The sequence below is a fragment of the Castor canadensis genome, chromosome 3, assembly GCF_047511655.1.
Source record: "Castor canadensis chromosome 3, mCasCan1.hap1v2, whole genome shotgun sequence".
NCBI lineage: Eukaryota > Metazoa > Chordata > Mammalia > Rodentia > Castoridae > Castor > Castor canadensis.
This window is the reverse complement of record NC_133388.1, coordinates 121,633,010-121,654,714: the sequence shown is the minus strand read 5'-3', so window position 1 is coordinate 121,654,714 and position 21,705 is coordinate 121,633,010. Positions and strand designations below refer to the sequence as shown.

General features: G+C 35.6%; 1 protein-coding gene across 3 annotated transcripts in view; it reads right to left on the bottom strand.

Moving 5' to 3' along the window:
- Nucleotides 1–4,808: 4,808 nt before the first annotated feature.
- Nucleotides 4,809–21,705, bottom strand: part of Mybl1 (MYB proto-oncogene like 1) — a 43,196-nt gene continuing 26,299 nt past the window's right edge. Inside the window, exons 9-16 of one of the 3 annotated variants that reach the window (XM_020158786.2) lie at nt 17,784–18,017; nt 16,013–16,381; nt 13,904–14,046; nt 13,345–13,459; nt 12,004–12,120; nt 11,812–11,916; nt 11,200–11,379; nt 4,809–7,439 (exon numbers count right to left, since the gene is read on the bottom strand). In XM_020158786.2, the coding sequence (XP_020014375.2) occupies nt 7,311–7,439; nt 11,200–11,379; nt 11,812–11,916; nt 12,004–12,120; nt 13,345–13,459; nt 13,904–14,046; nt 16,013–16,381; nt 17,784–18,017 (1,392 nt within the window). In that variant the 3' untranslated portion in view covers nt 4,809–7,310. The remainder of the gene's footprint in view (nt 7,440–11,199; nt 11,380–11,811; nt 11,917–12,003; nt 12,121–13,344; nt 13,460–13,903; nt 14,047–16,012; nt 16,382–17,783; nt 18,018–21,705) is intronic. The other 2 variants (XM_074068587.1, XM_020158787.2) reach the window with 2 other exon arrangements.

Genomic DNA, 21,705 nt, shown 5'->3' with positions numbered 1-21,705 from the left:
AATTAGCACAGAAACATCACTATGGACCTCACAAATAATGAATTTCTGCTTGTCAACTTAAAATGCGCTCTTAGTGCTGCTTGGCAGTTAGTTCCATGTGTTTCTCTAATCAAATCCCCTCCTCATTTTCCTCAAGGACTATTTTTCATTGTTCTGAGGTTACTGGCCACGCCTCCACAGCAATAGTGGCTCCTTTTCCTCTCAGCAGATGATTCTGTTTTGTTTTTGGTTTTTTTTGGACAGAGCACATGGAAGTTTTAAGAAATTGCCTCTTCTGTCCAGTGTCCTCCGCAGGCCTTCTTCCTGGACAGCCTACTTGTATTGATGAACTCGAGACTATAAGGACCTGAACTTCTCGCCCCAGTGTCAAACAACTAGAAGGGCCATCGAGCTACAGAGTTCCCCTTAGAGTTGGTGAGGCCCTCTCCACTCCACAGTGCACTCCTGCATGGTAGTCTCCGTCTCCTTCCTCGGGAATGCCTGGCCTACCTGGTCTGGCCTCTCTGCCCCAGGAGCCTCCTCGCGCGATGCCTTCCTCCACCAATCTCACTACTTAAGACCCCTTGAACATGGAATTGGCTCGTTTTCTGGGGCCTTTTCCTGGTGTTCTCCAGCCCTCGTTACCTATTTACCTCTTGCCTATCAATCTGCAAGATCAATCACTTCAAATATAACATTCTTCCAAGAAAAACACCAGCTTCCTTTATTTCCCCCTATAGAACAGTGTTCTTTTCTTCATAGCACTTAGATCTATGTCTATCTACTCTCCTAGAATTTAAGCATGCCAGCAGGCGTCTTGGTCTTGCTCAGCGTTGCATCCTGGTGCTTGGCATATTTCTAGGTGGCGTGTTAAATGCTGGACATACAGTAGTGAACAAGACAAAGTGCCTGCCTCCAGTGAGTTTACAACCCACTCAAAGAGGCAGTAAAGTGGTGGAAAATATAGTGCTAATGAAGAAAGCGAAGTGACTTGGACAATTGACAATTGGGATTAAACTCAAGCTCCAAAACTCAGGGAGGGAAGGAAAGAAGGAGAGAGGGAGGGAGGAAGAGAGGGAAGGAGGGAGGGAGGGAGAAAGGGAGGGAGGGATGATAGTGACTATAGCTTACTAATTAACCTGTTTTGGCTGAAATAGGTAGTGTTTCTTCTGAATTACAAAAGATTTTCTCTGGGAATTCCTAGCAATTTAGGACTGCGTTGCCCAATATACAGTGGCCAGTTGTCACCGGTGACTATTGAGCCCTTGAAATGGGGCTGTTCTGAATTTGCTAAAAATGCAAAATGCACATTGGATTTCAAAGACTTAGAAAAAAAGTGTAAAATACGCTATTGGTAATGTTGCATATTAATCACACTAAAATTATATTTTGGATATGTTTGGCTAAATAAAATACATCATTAAATTTTAAAGATGTAGAGTCCCTCTAATCTGAGCTTAGGTAACTGGGAAAAATGTGCAATAAGTTGGCTAGCCTTGAAGAATGTTGGTTGACTGTATGACAGAATTAAGTGAATGTTGATTTGGAGAATGTCAGCCCTAAATAAACAAGGCAATAGCACAGGGTGTTATTATGAAATGTAATTGACAAAAGTACAATTACATTGGACGACAGCAGGTAGATAAATATTTGGTGACAAGCAATTTGGCAAATATGGATGTTTCAGGGAGGATGGGAGTGAAAGCATGAACTTCAAGATGGAGGGGCAAGACGGCAGAGATTAAGAGATGAACTAATTGTAGAGGTTTTATAAGGAAACTATTTAGTTTGGCTGAAGTCGAGGGTACATGCAGTGGAGTATTTATAAATAAAATATGAAATATAACCATCCCAGGAAATAATCATTGTTACGGAGAAGTTTAGCATAAATTTAGTTTACCAGGAGAAAGGAGCCCAGCGTCTGATATAATGGCAGTAAGTTCTGTGATCTGTGAATTGTTAGAAGTATAAGGAACAATTTACTATATTTTGCTCTGTCTGAGCATTTTTATATTCCTCTGGTAATCTTCATTTTTAAAACTTACTATTGATACATAATGTACACTCAGAAAGGTACACAAATTGTCAACAGTACAGTTTGTGTTTTTACAAAGCGCAAAATTTCCATGAAACCAGCACCCAACACCCTATTGTACTCCTTCCAACAACCCTCCCACATGGGGCGACCACTATCCTGACTTACCAGCATACATTAACTTCACCTGTTTTTGTGCTTTTATATAAATGGAATCATATATTTTTGTGCCCTATGCTTAATTTTCAAGAATCAGTCTAAATCTCAGATGATTGAACCATAGCTTCAGCATCTTACTATGTGAGTTTGGACAAGTCTCTTAACCTAAGCCTGTTTCCACATCCATAAAACTGGGTTACCCATGTTTACTCATGGGAATGTGAGGATTCAACGAGACTATGTATACAAAGCGTTTAGCATAGTGACTAGCATATGGCTGCAGTTGCTACACTGTACTCAAACTTTTAGTCTGTGCAGGACCCTCAGTGAGCCACCAAATCCCGCCAAACCCTGCATACTGGAGGGAAGGTGATCCTTGCTGTCTGGGCAGAGACCATTCCTCTACTCACAAGTGAGCATCTGCGCATGCAGTAGGGGACTTTGCTATTTGTTCCATCTCACTTTTTTAAGCCAAAGGAGAAGAAATACTTCTGTTATACACATTCGTCTCTCCTAGAATACCAGCTTCCTTAAATTTAGGGAAGGGGGATGTATTGTTTACCACACGATCACTAGAACCTAGCACAGGGCATAGTAAGGACTCAGTTAAGCTGATCATATTAGGACTTAGGAAACATGTCAGAATCTGCTCAAACCTTCGAGCTATGTTTTTAACTGTAGTTAAAATAGAATAAAGTGAATCCTCCTCCCCCTATCCCTTGCTAGCCAGGAAAATCCAATCAAACTGAGCACATTCTGTACTTGGAACTTGAATAAGCACACTGGATCTGAGAAGTGCAGAAATAAGGGCAATACTTACACTACTAAGTTAATACCAAGTTTGTCTCAAATTCAACAGCTTTTAAGGTACTTGTGCCAAGATTCTAAAAAGTTTTCAAAAATGCTCTCTTCCTAGCACATCACCACAAATAATTTTTTCCAAGTGCACTTTCTCTTGGTTATCTGGTTTTTACATATTCCTGTTGACTATACCTACACTCATTTTTAAAAGACTCAGAAAATGCAATATTCCACTGGAATTTCACTTGGTTCAATTCACCCTCTATTCATATATAACAAGTCTTCACTTCTTAGAATATGAAGTACCTTTTCAGATACTATCACTTGTTTTGCATTAGAAATTAAAACTCTGATTGGCTGGCAGTCCTATCAATCTATGACTAGATAAATCAAGCAGGAAACTTCATGGCTATGAAAATGAGCTAAAAGATTTTAAGGAAGTAATACAGTTTCTTAGCTATAAAGCAAAACTGATTTCATGAAGACAGCTAAGAAATCAAGGCTATTTATAATCTGTGGTACAAAATAAGTATGGTTAAATATTGCCTGATAAGAGTTGTGACAAATTTTTAGAAATCCTTTCAATTTAATATTTAGCAAGATTACTCTAGAAATGTCATCCAGTGGGAAAGTTTTATGGAAGCACTAGGATAACCCAGAAATTCATGGATTTGTGCCTTGAAGGCAGGGATTTTAATAGTCTATAGAGACAAAAGAGTTACACAGAACAGAATATTACTAATGAGGATATGAAAATAGAAGCATGCACATGTATGTTCTTGAGGTATCCAACTCACCAGCATGGTTGAAAACAAAGCATGGAAAAGCTGTCCAGACCCAGGTTAGGAAGCGAGGGAGAATTATTATTTAGACATGACAGCAGTTTGAACTCAAGGCCTCATGCCTACTAGACAGGTGCCCTGGCACTTGAGTCACTCCACCAGACCTGTTTTGAGTATTGTTGAGATAGGGTCTTGCGAACTAGCTGCTCGGGCTGGCTTTGGACTGTGATCCTCCCGATCTCTTGCCCTCAGAATAGCTAGAATTTCAGGTGTAAGCCACCAGCACCCAGCCTCTTATATTTGTTTCTTTCTGCTTACAAATAAGGTGAGAATTTACCAAATCCTCTCAGTAGTTTTATTTCACACTACCAACTAAGAGATTACTATTCTGGTTTCATGTATCAGTCTTACAAACTTGATATAAACCTTCTACTGAGAGGTATACTCATTTTTAGTGAGTTAATTCCAACAGATTTCTGAGCCTAGATGGCTAAATAAAGATGATGAATTCATTGAGATAATGCAATACCACCAAAACCTGACCAACTGACCAGATGGCCTTTCCCAGATGACACCTTAATGGCATTGTGCACTTTCTTGATATTTCTATTGAAGGAAACTCAGAGAGATTAGTGCACAAAACCAAATGAAAGAACAGAATTAGAATGGTGGTCTTCTGTAAGCTACGAATTTATAACAGATTTCAATGTTGTGGTTGAGAGAAGAGTAGATCATTTAGTAAGTGAAGGGAAGGCAATACCGTTGAGAGACAGAACAAAGGAATGGAGAGTCCAAGTTGGGAAAAAAGAGAAAATCTGCTTTGGACACACTGCATTCTATGTCAATAAAGGAGTTACATTAGAAGTATCTAAAAGGCAATTGAAAATATGGTTCTGAATGAGGCTCAGTGAAGAGACCACATTGTACTAATAGACACAATCACCTGTGAAGAAAGTTCTAAGAGAAAAAAGCCTAAGAACAAATGTTGGGTTCAATCCTTCAGGGTTCATTCAAGTCTGTAAAACATAAAAAGTGAAACGAACAATGGCAAGTCAGCTTGTACAGAGATGCTTTATTTGGATGTTAATATATGCAACATTGTATGTAAGATTCTCTTACAATAGAAAGTTTTCTCATATATCAAAAAACTCAAATTTAGTCAGGGTAATTGCTGTATTAGTGTGAAAACCTTGCAACAAAATGCAGGATGATATATGTGTAGACAGTTTCCATGCAAGTATGGATGCTACATGTATGTCTGGCATTTTTATAACATATTGAAATAATTCAATTGAATACAACAGTAAAAAAAGGGTGACTTAAGATGTCTGACATATTTACGATTAAAAATCTTGCAAAAAGCAACAAAGCAGTTAACTGGAGGATACAACCAATACCAACCCACCCAAATATGTACTATATCCAATAAGCCCAAGCTTATTCACAATATATTACCATTTGGGATAATTTAATGCTAGAGAAAAATGATGCTTTAAAAAATATAGCTCTTCCAAGATATACTTTGGTAACTGGAGACTATTACATCCAATCCAGCTAAGGGCTACATTTTTTAAAAGCCAAAAAACAAAAAGCCATTATGTGCTATTAGTTCAAGGTTAACTGAAATGATCCAGTATGATTTTTGCCACAATCATTGGTTTTACAAACAGAAATTTCTGTGAGAAGTTCATTAATTAGAAGGCAATCAACATACTTAACAAGCGTGCTAAGAAGATTCAAATTGGTTTATCTGTTATCAATAAGGCATAATCTTAGTATCACCATACATATTCTTTACTTCTCACTAACATATAGTATGCAAAAACTAGCAAGTGGATTCAAATAGGTTAAAATCCTTTTAGGTCTACTGTTCAAGAGTTAAGCATTAAAATACTTAGTATTTCAATTTCTATTAACATAAAAACAGATCTGAAAATCTTAAGCTGTTTTTGTTTCTCTTTTAAGGCATAGTAGTATTTTGGTCTTTGTAAGAATTTGCCTGGTAATGGTTGATTCCATTAAGTTAACTTGAGAACTTGCCATCATTTGCTTTTTATCTTTTCACACAGTGCAAGTGGTGGTTGCTCTTTCCATCTCTCATAGCAGCAAGCCAATTCTGCTATTTTCTATAGCAGCATACTTTAGGAGTGGAGAGGGAGAGAGTGTGTCAATTATAAATAATTCCAACTACAGTGTACGATTCTATCTGCCTGTCAGTGTTTAAGTTGACAGTATCATTATATGTCTCAGAAAAATTACATAAAATCTCTACCACAAAAGCAAATAAAGACATTCTTTCAAGAAGAAGTAAAATAAGTGCAAACACCTAAACTGGGCAACTGAAGCAACTGTTGTAACCTGTAGAAAAACACGAAACATTCATAAAAGGACAAATTATTTGTATAAATAAAAGATAATGTTCTCTACTTCTGAAACATTGAGTAAATATAATAAACTTTTAAGTGCAGACTGTTTTAAGGGACCAAGGTACTATTTTTAAACAAAATGCAAATATTTCAAACATATATACAAATCACCAGATTAATTTATATGACCCTCCATATAATTTAAAAAGAAAATATTAAATTATTACTTAGTACATTTTAGAACTACTTTATAACCAACATGATTTAAAGGGCATAGTGCAATATTTAGGTAGATGTGACACATACAGTATAGATATTGTACTCTTTGTAGCTATAACTTAACTGTTTCATACTTAAAGGTCAAAATTGTTCTTTACTATGTTAGCTGTAATGACAGGAAACAACACTGGCTTCTAGACACCCTGTATACATATAAATATCTACATTTAAAAGCTTTAAAAATGAAAATAAATTATAAAAACAGACTTCCAATTTACAAGGTTTTTGTGCTCCTACATACTGTACAATACATTCAACAAAACTCTCAGCTCTTCTGAGATTTATGGAAAAAATACTGACTCTTCACTAACAAGGAAAAAAACCATTTTCAATGCTTTTTGTTTTTAGTACTGTGTTCAAATAAATACACTTAACACTGTAATTTTACTGTTTCTGAAAAGTACCAAAAATTAGTAGTGTACTTTCTATCTTCTTGCAGACTCCTTTCCACTGTGTTTCTTTATAAATGGTAGCCTAAGTAAATCAGCACAAAAGTACTTCATAAACCACATTTTCTTTCCATACATAAACAAATTTCAGAAATCATAGGTATTCATCTACCTGTCTGTAACAAAACTACAGTCTCAAGAGAATAGTAGTATATATCGTGAAGATAATGTGTGAGTATTCACTTTTGGAATATCCATGAACATTTTAAATTTTCCCATTTTATTATTTAAAAACAATTTTTCAAAATCACATCTCTTAAAAAATGAACAATGAAATTGCTCACTTCTTATTCAAAGTAGTGGCTTATTAGCTTTAGCTTGCCCAAAATAGAAAAAAGATAAAACCACTTTAGGGTTGTATTAAAACTTTAAAAAGAATTAATTGGTAAAAACTTCACTGCAACCTAGTTTGGTATAAAATACAGTAAAGGAGTGGGACAGTCATCAGTTTAAATAACAATTACAGTATTAGAGCTCTTGAAGTGCTGCTGGTAGCTGTGTAAGTACTCAGATATTTTCTTGCTTGTTCAGTCATAATAAGTTGATCTTCTGTCTTTCCATAAACCACTGTTTCCCACTCACAATTTGACTAGAAAGGAAATATCAACAGTGATGTGAAAATTACTAAAATAAACTATCCATTCTACTTCACAACTACTTTTAAAAATAATTTTTTTATTGTGCTGGGTCAGGGTACATTGTGGGATTTACAAAAGTTCTTACAATATACCGTACTTGAATTCACCCCCTCCACCATTCTCCTTCGTGCCCCTTTCCCCCATTCCTGTAACAGTTTTAACAGGTCTCATTTTTCCATTTACATACATGTGTACACAGTATTTGCACCATATCCACCCTCCTTCACTATTTCCCCACCTCCTCTCCCTTCCCACAGGTACCAACCCCCCCCCACAGGACCTCTTCCATCCTCCTGTTCTCCAATTTCATATATGAAAAAAAGAGATTTTTGCTTGTTTAAGATAGCTACATTTTTGCTTGTTTAAGATAGCTACATAGGGAGTTTCCCTGTGGCACACTTCCATGTATATATGTATAACAGTCCAATTTAGTTCATCTTCCCTATAAAAATAAATCATTTTCATTGGATATTTTATAAGTAATTACTAAAAATGTTTTGACAATGGCATTTATTTGTAAATAAGATGCTAATTTTATGGCAGGAATCACCACATACCTATCAGTACTAACACTTAATGTTAATGGACTTAATTCACCCATCAAAAGACACCGTTTGACAAAATGGATTAAAAAAGAAGATCCAACAATTTGTTGCTTACAGGAGACTCATCTCACCGACAGAAATAAGCATATGCTTAGGATGAAAGGCTGGAAGAAGATTTACCAAGCCAATGGCCCCCGAAAACAAGCAGGAGTAGCAATACTTATCTCTGACAAAGTAGACTTCGAACCTACATTGATCAAACGAGATAAAGAAGGACATTCCATACTAATAAAAGGGGAAATAGACCAAAAGGAAATAATAATCATCAATCTGTACGCACCCAATGTCAACGCACCCAATTTCATCAAACATACCCTGAAAGACCTAAAAGCATATATAAACGCCAACACAGTGGTTGTGGGAGACTTTAACACTCCATTATCATCAATAGATAGGTCATCCAAACAAAAACTCAATAAAGAAATCCAAGATCTAAAATATGCAATAGATCAAGTGGACCTAGTAGATGTCTACAGAACATTTCATCCAACCTCTACACAATATACATTCTTCTCAGCAGCCCATGGAACCTTCTCCAAAATAGATCATATCCTAGGGCACAAAGCAAGCCTCAGCAAATATAAGAAAATAGAAATAATACCATGCATACTATCTGACCACAATGCAGTAAAAGTAGAACTCAACAACAAAAGTAAAGACAAAAAACATGCAAACAGCTGGAAACTAAATAACTCAACTTATCTTTGACAAAGGAGCTAAAAAATATACGATGGAGAAATAGCAGCCTCTTCAACAAAAGCTGAACTAAACAGAACTTTCTCAAAAGAAGAAATTCAAATGGCCAGAAAACACATGAAAAAATGCTCATCATCTCTAGCAATAAAGGAAATGCAAATTAAAACCACACTAAGATTCCACCTCACCCCTGTTAGAATAGCCATCATCAGCAACACCACCAACAACAGGTGTTGGCGAGGATGCGGGGAAAAAGGAACCCTCTTACACTGTTGGTGGGAATGTAGACTAGTACAACCACTCTGGAAAAAAATTTGGAGGCTACTTAAAAAGCTGGACATCGATCTACCATTTGATCCAGCAATACCACTCTTGGGGATATACCCAAAAGACTGTTACTCCAGAGGCACCTGCACATCCATGTTTATTGCGGCACTATTCACAATAGCCAAGTTATGGAAACAGCCAAGATGCCCCACCACTGACGAATGGATTAAGAAAATGTGGTATCTATACACAATGGAATTTTATGCAGCCATGAAGAAGAACGAAATGTTATCATTCGCTGGTAAATGGATGGAATTGGAGAACATCATTCTGAGTGAGGTTAGCCTGGCTCAAAAAACCAAAAATCGTATGTTCTCCCTCATATGTGGACATTAGATCAAGGGCAAACACAACAAGGGGATTGGACTATGAGCACATGATAAAAGCGAGAGCACACAAGGGAGGGGTGAGGATAGGTAAGACACCTAAAAAACTAGCTAGCATTTGTTGCCCTTAATGCAGAGAAACTAAAGCAGATACCTTAAAGCAACTGAGGCCAATAGGAAAAGGGGACCAGGTACTAGAGAAAAGGTTAGATCAAAAAGAATTAACCTAGAAGGTAACACACACGCACAGGAAATTAATGTGAGTCAACTCCCTGTATAGCTATCTTTATCTCAACCAGCAAAACCCCTTGTTCCTTCCTATTATTGCTTATACTCTCTCTACAACAAAATTAGAGATAAGGGCAAAATAGTTTCTGCTGGGTATTGAGGGGGGGAGCGGGAGGGGGTGGAGTGGGTGGTAAGGGAGGGGGTGGGGGCAGGGGGGAGAAATAAACCAAGCCTTGTATGCACATATGAATAATAAAAGAAAAATGAAAAAAAAAAGATGCTAATTTTAAAATACATACTAGAACATTTATGATCAATTTTCTTTTTTTGAAGGCATTGGGGTTTGAACTCACAGCCTCATGCTTGTTGGGCAGGTGCTCTTACCTTTTGAGCCACTCCGCCAGCCCATCAATTTTCTTTAATGTCAATTATTTTTACTATCTTTTACCATTCATAGGACAAAGGAGGCAGTATAAAAGTGTCTGCACAAACTCCTCCCAAATCAAATGAGTGTCAATAGGGAAAAAAATGTTAGTCTATTTCGCAAAAGTTTTAGAGAGGGAATAGAGATGTAGCTCACTGGTAGAGCACTTGCATAGCATGTGGGAGGTCCTTGACTTGATCCCCAGCACCACCAAAAAAAGGAAAAAAAAAAAAAAGATTTAAAGAGAGGATGTAATGTCAAAAAATGAACCAAGATTGCTTTATGTCTAACAAATTAGGAAATACATACATAGGAAATAGATTCATACAAAGTGAAGTTTATTTGATTTGTTTCTTTCCCTTTTAAAGAACAAAGATTGCTACATTATAGCTATGATCTGCTATATAAAAAACTTCTGGAGAAGTTCTATTTTACTTAAGGATTGGGAACTTAAAGCATTTTAAATGGATGAAGAGAATGTGCTACATGGCTCTTTGAAAGCAATGGCTCATGACAGAGGGGAGAGAGTCACATTTGATTGCCAACGATGTTTTTAAATATCAGGAATGCTATGCTGCAGCCACTGTAGCATAAGAAGGACTCTTCCTCCTCAATTAACTCTTACATTCTCTTAAGATAATGCAGTAAAAATTTCTCCAGCCTTAATTTGCAGATATATACTAGCGACACACAGTAAGAGGAAAAAAAGAATTTTGTTTTATAGCTTCCGAGCCAAAAAGTTTACTAAGAACCATTAGAATAACAAAATTATGCTTCCAACCACTTACCCTTTCAAAATAGCAAATAGAGCACACTTATTATAGGAGAAGAGGTGCTATATGTGGATTTAGGTATCTTAGGTTTAAAAAGAAATTGTGCTTAAGAATCACCAAAAGAGTCTTTGGCTACAACTGCAGTTGTATAGTTGATGTGTGCCCTGATGGATGAGTCTCTCAAACCCACATCTACTGAGTGACAAAATAATGATGTTTAGTTACTATGATAGTCAGTTTAAAAGAAAAAGTATAATTTGTAATCAGTAAGTCTAAAGTGATCATTGAATAAGCAACACCAAAAATCACTAAAGAAATTTATAAATCCATACCTGAAGATTCTTTTCCAATTTGACAACTTTGGAAGTGTTAGGGTTTGGTTTCTTTTTAGTAAGTGTATATGTTTTGTTGGTTGAATTTCTATCTTGTTTTTCAGGAGTCAAGTTGCACTTATTGTCATGTATTTCCAACAATGGTATCATTAACAAAGATGTTGTAAATATATTTTCTGACTAAGAGAAAAAAGAAAGAGAAAAAAAAAACTAATTCAAAAATAGAGACAAACAGATGGACCACTGAGTAAGTGGTAATGGAAGCCCTGATTTCATTTTCCTCCTAGAAAGTATTTGGCTCTGATGAACTTTCTAATAATGTAGTAATATTAAGTATTTTTTTAATTTACCAAAATAAATACTGAAATTTAAAGCTTTATGAACTATCATTTTTTGACATCATACATAAAGGGCTAATTCCTCTCAAAATAAAACAAGTAAAAAAATCAAAGAATAAAATATTCTTGATAGTTAATAGTTTCTCTACAATAAGGCAGAATGACAATAAAGAGAACTCTATGACTCACTAATGAACTGGTCACATAATGAGTAAAAAGGAGACGCACTATGACTTAAAGCAACCATTTAAAAGCATATTAATTCTTTACAAACCTGCATGTCTGAAATGTCTTCAGACAGTAGTTGAGTGCCAGGTTCTTCTTTTTCCCAATTATCTAAAACTAGTGATTTTCTGACTTTTTTCACAGAAGTAGTCTGCTAGAATGAATAATTTACAAAGAAGCATTATAGCCAAGTCACTTGGATATTATAAAGACTTTTAATAACATAATACTAAAAGATTACCTCTTGTTTGCAGCTTTTGTAAGCAGGCTCATCTTCCTCTTTGAGGAATATGTCTGTTCCAGTTTCTTCTTTTAAAACTTCTCGAATATCTTCTTCCAGGAAGGCAAGTGGCTGGGACTAAATTGTTTTTAAAAAGGTTTTAAAAGATTATTGCTAGTAATTCTTTTTCCTCCCTATATATAGAATACCTAATTTTTATACCTTTCCATTATTGGCATAATGTTCTCCTACTTACTATAGACATATAAATTCATTATAGATATATAAATTATATAACTTCCTATAGATACACAGACATATAAATTAATTAGCTAATAAGTTTTATGGCAGAATAATTACTAATTAATGAATTCATCTAAAAAGTGACTAAAAATAGACTATAAATTATCCTAAAAGTGATCAATACTTTAAAAATCATATTTTACTTTTAGTGAGCTTGTTAAATATTTGGATCTGCCTGGAATGTCCATGGCTTTTCTAAGGTATTTCAAAGGTGACAGTATTTATGAGCACATAGATAACTAGAACACTTCCCAGCTCTATTCATTCATGAACTACTGCTACTACTACAAAGAGAAAAACAATAGTAACAACTAAGCACATACTATTTTTGAAACTCAGAACAAGCCCCTTTTTTTCTATCATCTCTTTCAGCTTCACAATAAAAATCTAGGGTATGCTTTATGCCCTGTACACAAAAGAGGAAACTGAGCCTCAAGGAGGTACCCTGATCTATAAGTTTCCTAAATACTATTATTGAATTACTTGTGTATATCAAAGTGGTAAAATCATTTTATTCTACTGCAAGTAACCACTAGTGAAACTACCAAAATGTAGGTAGTATTAAGAAAAAGGTTCCACTGATAAACTGTTTCCTTTTTCTAGATGACAAAAAGTAAAAATTATAAATAAGCCAAGCACAACATTATTTACAAGTCAAGGAAAAGGATTAACACAAATTAAAACTTATAAATTAAGAGATAAAATAAAATCTTGCATCAGTTTCAGTGAACTTTTTTTTTTTTTTTTGATGAGACTGGAGTTTGAACTCAGGGCTTCAGGCTTGCAAAGGAGGCACTCTAACACTTGAGCCACACCTCCAGTCCATTTTTCTCTGGTTACTTTTGGAAATGGATCTTGCTAATAACTTTTTTTTTGCCTGTCCTGGTCTTGAACCACAATCCTCCTGATCTCAGCCTCCCAAGTAGCTAGGAGTACAAACATGAGCCACAGCTGCCCAGCGAAAATCTTTTTTTTAAATATGAAAAATCAAAGTGATTAAAAATCGGCTCTCGTTTTACTATAAGTTAGGAAAATTCTTAAAAATAACGGTATACATACCACAATTTTAAGAGGTCCATACTTTTTCTCCTGAGCAGCAAGCGCATTCTTAAAAGGGGTAGGAGTTCTTGGTGTGGTACCCAATATAGATCTTCGAATAGTAGGTGTTCTAAACCTAATCAATCATTTAGATATTTGTATTATAGTCACAGTTTAAATTCATACAAGGTAAAGAAGGCAAAACCATGCCAAAGGCATAAGCTACATTTTTCTTACATATGCATATGTTTATTTAAATATTACAGAGCTACTTTAAAGTAAGGTTACCTAAAGAATTCTTACTCTAATCAATCATCTTAAAATAGAAAAAAGGACTAATGTTACAAAAAAGTACTTTAAATGTTTTTGCTTTAAATGTTTTTGTTTTATGCTACATTTAGCCAGTTTTCAGTACCCCATGTTTTATTCCTATAAAACATAAGGTTATGACTTTTTAAAGTTTTAAATTCTGTTACGTGTAGGGATTATAATATATGCCATTTATTTGAATAAAAAGCTTATCTACAGTTGACATTATGTCTCCCATTTTCTCTAACACAATTATTTAATACCTACTTACCCTACATTTTCCTTTTGATCTTTGGGGGTTGTTTCTTTCTGAAGAGGAGTTGTAATGAGAACTTTTTGCCCACAAACAGGGGTTGATGTAAATGATGGATTTTCCATATTAAGTTGTTCATTTTCAGGACATGTGTTGAAAAACTAAAAAGGGAAGAGAGTTTGAAGACAATTTTTAGAATATCAAAATCCCAACACAAATATCAAACTGATAAGATGCTATTATTTCCTCATTTGCTTTAGGAAAAGATTATCAATATATTTATATTCTACTTCATGGAAATTGAGCTCCATAAAGGCAAAATTTTTGTTTTATTCATTACTTCCTCCCCACCCCACACTTAGAACAGCATTTAGCACATAATAGGCCTTTAAGAAACAGTTGTTTAACAAATGGTCAAAAGTCACAAAGAACAATGCAAAATTTTAAAAACCAAATAGTGTATTATCAAATAGGAATCTACAGAAACCATAGTTGGTGGTATCTTAACTGTAACAGTTTTGTACAACTGAAAGAGCTCCGTTATTAAGAAATGTTCTTCAGTGGCCTTTTTCCAAAATACAGTAATAGACTAGCATGGTGGTGCACATCTGTAGTCCCAACTCATTGGGAGGCTGAGGCAGAAAGATCACTTGGGCTGGTCCAAGAGAGAAAGACCTTGTCTTGAGAAAGAAGAAGGAAGGAAGAGCAAGAAGGAGGGAAGAAGGAAGGAGGAGAAAAAGATTCTTATAATAATGCTTTGGTTATAAGATATACAACAGTCTGGCAAATTTGCCTATCTAGAACATAGTACAGAACCTTTGAGCATACAAAACTGGTACCACAGGGTCTATTTTCTAAATTACACAATGTACTCATTGAGTCTCATATACAATTGTGAAATACAAACTTACTTTTGTAGTCCATACATTGGAAGCAGTGGTATGAAGAAGTGGAAATTGCTTTCAAGACTGCTTCTTATAACTGGAATGAATTCTAGCTCTAGCACTCCTGATTCCTAACACTTGAATTACTTTACCTTAAGATTAGCATACCAAGCCCTCTTTTACAGAATAAAACACAAACTCTTTTGTCATGGGATATAAGCACCTTTCAGACACTTTCCACCTTAGCATTTATACCTGAATAAAAATTGCTAGAGTATAAAACTCTGGAAATGGAAAACTGGTAGTGTGCTTAAGGCCTTTTCACCTTCCCAAGGATGCTTTTTAACTCGGGCTGGGAAAGGAGTGAAAATATGTACTATTCACATTGTAGTCATGTAAATGGTATCCTCTGAAGCATCTTCCCAGCCTTGAAACATCCTCCAGTAATATCTCAGCATTCTCCATGTTTATTTGACCATTAAACTTCCTAATTCTTCCATAAAACTAATTTTTAACCTCTGTCAAAACACTTTCAGCAAACTGCAGCTCCATCTCTTACTGTGACCTAGGACATGTTATTCAACTTCTGAATTTCACTCTACCTAACTTCTAAGGACTTTTTTTTTTTTTTTGAAAGATTAACTGAGATGTTATACCAAAAGGGTTTGGCCCAGCCTAGAATATAGCAAGGTGTCAATAAGAAACTGTCCTAATATACATATTACTAACGGAGAAAGCAGGCTATAGTTCCAGACATGCTTAGAAAATCTCCTGATAGGAGATTCTTATAGTAAGCAAAAGTATCTTCCAAAGAATGTTAAGAAGGAAAATACAATAGGTAAGCTAAAATCTGAATTGCTCTAGAGGTGAAGACTCTTTATACCTCATCAGGCATATGTGTTAACAGTCAAGGATCAAAGAGTCAAACTGGATCTTAGCTTCAGCTCTGCATTAGATAACTTTGGGCAAATCATTTTAACTTTCTGGGACACTTTCTTGGTGAGTTCTATAAAAATGTGGAACTGTATGATAAAGAAAACACCTTTCTTTACTCAAAAAAATTGTAGACTGCTATGACATAGCTATTATGCTTTGTTATGAGTTAGCACTCTCATGTACACATTTAAACACATTATCTGTTTTATATGTTATCAAAGCAACCAACTACCACTGAAAATATTAAAAGATCTAACTTAATCTAGCTTGTCAACATTTGGGAACATAAACAAAAACAACTCACTACCTGTGAAGGAGAAAATGGTAGTGTTTTCACCGGTGTGTGTTTTAGAGCTGTATTAGCGCCATCATTGAATGAGCTATCACCAAGGTCATTGCCTAGGGACTGTCCCATTCTCATTCTTCTCTTCTTTCTGAGGATGGTTGGTGGAGTGCTAAACTTGACCACATTTGGAGATGTTAAAGGAACAGCCTCACTTTCTCCACCATTACAACTGTTCTTTTTCCCTTCAAGTACAAGACTGACGTTAAATTGGCATTCCATGGCTCCTTCGTTGTGTTGAATCCTCATAAGTTTGACTGGGGTGGACTTGACAGGAGAAGCAGCAGCATCGGAAAGATCAAAACTAGTAACGTCACTCCACGCTACAGGATCCTGCAATAAGTTAAAATTCTTACTAAAGCTAATGCTGGAACCTAGTTAAAGCTGATCATGATTACAAGATGGAGATTTTCACCAAGTTATTTACTCATTTTATCAGTAGATCAGGCTTTCCTTGAACATCTTTTTTAAGTAAGACCATCTGACAGGAACAGATTCTGGTTTTCCTACAATACCAATTTGAAACATTCCAAAATAATATTTCATATAATTGAGTAGATGAAACTTACTGTCAAAATATTTGTATGAGAACAAATTATTTTGTCCTGAAGTTGTTTTAGAAAAGAAGAAATTATTCTAAGTTATTATCAAAAAGTACAACTCATCATAAAACTTTACATTCTACTTCACAATAGGAAAGCACTATCAAACTTTGTATAACCACTTGGTAATATATATGGAACATGTTTAAACAGTGACACATTTTGGTCCAGAAATTCAATTTAAGCTAAGGACATAGTCATTGTTTTGCATAAAGCTTTATATAAATACTCTACATAAGTACTTTTTATTAACTGAAAATCTAGATATCCCCTAATGTCCAATAGTAATAGTAAATTGAGTAAATAAATTTTCTTACATTTATATAATGCAATATTATACAGCCACTAAAATTCAAGTTTAAAAAAGCTAAGAAAACAAAGGCAGGCTCATAACATAAGTGGAAGACAAAAGAAATCACAAACATAATATATAAGTATATACTTGGGTCTAAAAACATATATATGGAGCTGGCAGAGTGGTAAAAGTGCCTGACTAGCATTGTGAAGCCCTGAGTTCAAACCCCAGTGCTGCCAATAAATAAATAAATAAAAACAAGCTGGGCACCAGTGGCTCACACCTGTAATCCTAGCTACTCGAGAGGCAGAGATCAAGCAGATCATTGTTCAAAGCCAGTCTGGGCAAATAGTTCACGAAACCCTATCTCAAATAAAACCCATCAAAAAAAAAGGGCTGGTAGAGTGGATCATGGTGTACGCTCTAAGTTCAAAACCCAGTACCACAAAATAAATAAATAAAATAATAAATAAATAAAAACATACACATGTGTTTTCTAATATATAACACAAACTGAAAGGAATACATCAAATTATTCTGAGACTATAGGGATTTAAATTTTCTTCTTCACAGTTTTCTCTAGATTCCAACTCTTTCTAATATGCATGTACAACTTACGTAATAAAAAATAATTAATTTTTAATTATAAAAAGTTATTTACAAAGCACATTCTCAAAAAATATTTAAACTTTTTTTTGGCCAAAAGCCACAATTATTATGTATGGCATACAAAGTAATGCTTAAAATGAAGTTGGTTAACAATCTATTAAACGGAGTTTCTGAGCGTGAAATCATGTAACTAAAATCAAACTTGATAATCTCTTAATTTCAAACTTACAGACTCAATAAGTTCTAGAGTCTCTGCAAATTCTGGGATGGTCTGTAGAGAAGACAGCACAGCATTTGCCTCTACAGCCAGGAACTTCGTGGGTGAATTCTGCTGAGCAGAAACAATCTGATTTTCATCCACACTGTAAAGCTCAGCAGCTTGTTCCTCAAGGCTATTTAGAGTATGAGACATACTATCATCCATGAGGAAACTACCAGACCAGCTAGAAAAGCTTCCAGGTTGCTAAAAGTACAAAAGAGATTTGATATTATTTATCATTCTCAATATAGGCATACATTTAGACTTTAAGTGAAAGTTTTTTTTCCCAAACAACATACTTCATATCATTTCAGCTAAAAATATAGTAACAAATGTAAGTCTTTCCTCAGCATTGATATAAAACCTGTTTTCACCAAATCCCATACTTTCACTATGTTTCTTTTTTCTAATCAAATTTTTAGCTACAAAATCATGGTGAAATAAAACTAGCATTTATATGTAATATAAAGTCCAAACTCCTAAAACCTGGTCTTCTTTCTTTTCAACGATCATTTCATAACACTTCCACTTACAAGTCCTTCTCCCAGGGATACCAGCCATAATGCTTGCAGTTCCCCAGTGAGTAATGACTTTTACCATGGAGTGCCTTTGTACACGGTTGCTCCTGTGATCTAGAATGTTCCCCAACCACTGACTGGAGAGAGTCCTACTCTTCATTTAAGAGTCAGTTCAAATATTGGGAAGTATTTCATATAAATATATGCTTTTATGTGTTCCATTTATAATATTGTACTAATTTATCTACTTTGCTAATATATAATCATCCCCTAAGGCTGAACACAGATAAGACTTCTCCCAGGAATGTCTCTAAGTGAATCTAAATCAGGCACCTCTCCTACGTGCTATCCTAAAACATTGCTCATATAGGAGAACCAGTAGTCACATGAGAAACCAAAATGTGGTTAGTGCAAATGAGTAATTGAATTTTAAATTTTATTTAAAACTAAAGTGTGCCTCTTCAACAAAAACTACTGGGAAAACTGGTTAGCAGTCTGCAAAAAACTGAAACTAGATCCATGTATATCACTCTATACCAATATTAACTCAAAATGGATCAAGGATCTTAATATCAGACCACAAACTCTACAGTTGATACAGGAAAGAGCAGGAAATACTCTGGAGTTAGTAGGTATAGGTAAGAACTTTCTCAACGAAACCCCAGCAGCACAGCAACTAAGAGATAGCATAGATAAATGGGACCTCATAAAACTAAAAAGCTTCTGTTCATCAAAAGAAATGGTCTCTAAACTGAAGAGAACACCCACAGAGTGGGAGAAAATATTTGCCAACTATACATCAGACAAAGGACTGATAACCAGAATATACAGGGAACTCAAAAAACTAAATTCTCCCAAAACTAATGAACCAATAAAGAAATGGGCAAGTGAACTAAACAGAACTTTCTCAAAAGAAGAAATTCAAATGGCCAGAAAACACATGAAAAAATGCTCACCATCTCTAGCAATAAAGGAAATGCAAATTAAAAGCACACTAAGATTCCACCTCACCCCTGTTAGAATAGCCATCATCAGCAACACCACCACCAACAGGTGTTGGCGAGGATGCGGGGAAAAAGGAACCCTCTTACACTGTTGGTGGGAATGTAGACTAGTACAACCACTCTGGAAAAAAATTTGGAGGCTACTTAAAAAGCTAGACATCGATCTACCATTTGATCCAGCAATACCACACTTGGGGATATACCCAAAAGACTGTTACTCCAGAGGCACCTGCACATCCATGTTTATTGCGGCATTATTCACAATAGCCAAGTTATGGAAACAGCCAAGATGCCCCAGCACTGACGAATGGATTAAGAAAATGTGGTATCTATACACAATGGAATTTTATGCAGCCATGAAGAAGAACGAAATGTTATCATTCGCTGGTAAATGGATGGAATTGGAGAACATCATTCTGAGTGAGGTTAGCCTGGCTCAAAAAACCAAAAATCATATGTTCTCCCTCATATGTGGACATTAGATCAAAGGCAAACACAACAAGGGGATTGGACTATGAGCACATGATAAAAGCGAGAGCACACAAGGGAGGGATGAGGATAGGTAAGACACCTAAAAAATTAGCTAGCATTTGTTGCCCTTAACGCAGAGAAACTAAAGCAGATACCTTAAAGCAACTGAGGCCAATAGGAAAAGGGGAACAGGTACTAGAGAAAAGGTTAGATCAAAAAGAATTAACCTAGAAGGTAACACCCACGCACAGGAAATCATTGTGAGTCAATGCCCTGTATACCTATCCTTATCTCAACCAGCAAAACCCCTTGTTCCTTCCTATTATTGCTTATACTCTCTCTACAACAAAATTAGAGATAAGGGCAAAATAGTTTCTGCTGGGTATTGGGGGGGGGTGAGCGGGAGGGGGCGGAGTGGGTGGTAAGGGAGGGGGTAGGGGCAGGGGGGAGAAATGAACCAAGCCTTGTATGCACATATGAATAATAAAAGAAAAATGAAAATAAATAAATAAATAAATAAATAAAACCGGGGGGGGGGGGAAGAAAATGTGGTATCTATACACAATGGAATTTTATGCAGCCATGAAGAAGAACGAAATGTTATCATTCACTGATAAATGGATGGAATTGGAGAACATCATTCTGAGTGAGGTTAGCCTGGCCCAAAAGACCAAAAATCGTATGTTCTCCCTCATATGTGGACATTAGATCAAGGGCAAACACAACAAGGGGATTGGACTTTGAGCACATGATAAAAGCGAGAGCACACAAGGGAGGGGTGAGGATAGGTAAGACACCTAAAAAATTAGCTAGCATTTGTTGCCCTTAACGCAGAGAAACTAAAGCAGATACCGTAAAAGCAACTGAGGCCAATAGGAGAAGGGGACCAGGAACTAGAGAAAAGGTTAGATCAAAAAGAATTAATCTAGAAGGTAACACACATGCACAGGAAATTAATGTGAGTCAATTCCCTGTATAGCTATCCTTATCTCAACCAGCAAAAACCCTTGTTCCTTCCTATTATTGCTTATACTCTCTCTTCAACAAAATTAGAGATAAGGGCAAAATAGTTTCTGCCAGGTATTGAGGGGGTGAGGGGGAGCGGGAGGGGGTGGAGTGGGTGGTAACGGAGGGGGTGGGGGCAGGGGGGAGAAATGATCCAAGCCTTGTATGCACATATGACTAATAAAACAATAAAAATAAATAAATAAAAAATAAAACTAAAGTGTGGCTAACAGCTACCATTTTATAGATGGCACATTGCCTATTCCATAGGGAGCACTCAATAAATGGTTCCCATTCCTATTAAAAATAAACATTGCTAAAATGTAGTAATGTACAATAACAAAATGTAAAGTTTCAAGTAAGTTAAAAAAATCATAGCCGCAAAACAAGTTCTACCTGTATTAAAGTTTCTAAAACTAAAATAAAACAATAATTTCATTAGCATAGCTACAATTTGAATTAACAATCACTTTCAGGGGATAGCTTCCAAACCATATTCCCGCCTTTCAATAGTCTACAGGTAGGAAGATCCAAAAGACAAAGAAAGAGGTCACTAGGCCCAACATAAAAAGCATAATATTGTAATCACACAGACCTAAATGTGACTCTCTAAAAACCCTTCATCTGCTTCACAGAATTAAAACAGCTACAAGAGTGGAACATGATGAATACTCAGTAAAATGGTAGTCATAATCATCACAAAAATGTTTTAAAAAATAAAAACATGTATACAGTCTATTCTACTGACTGAAGCAACCTCCCTCTAGAACCTAAAATATTATTATTCACAAAAGATCCCAAAAAGCCAAAGCAATCCTGATCAAAAAGGGCAATCCCAGAGGTATCAAAATACAAACATAGAATAATATTGGCCCAAAAACAGACAGGTAGATC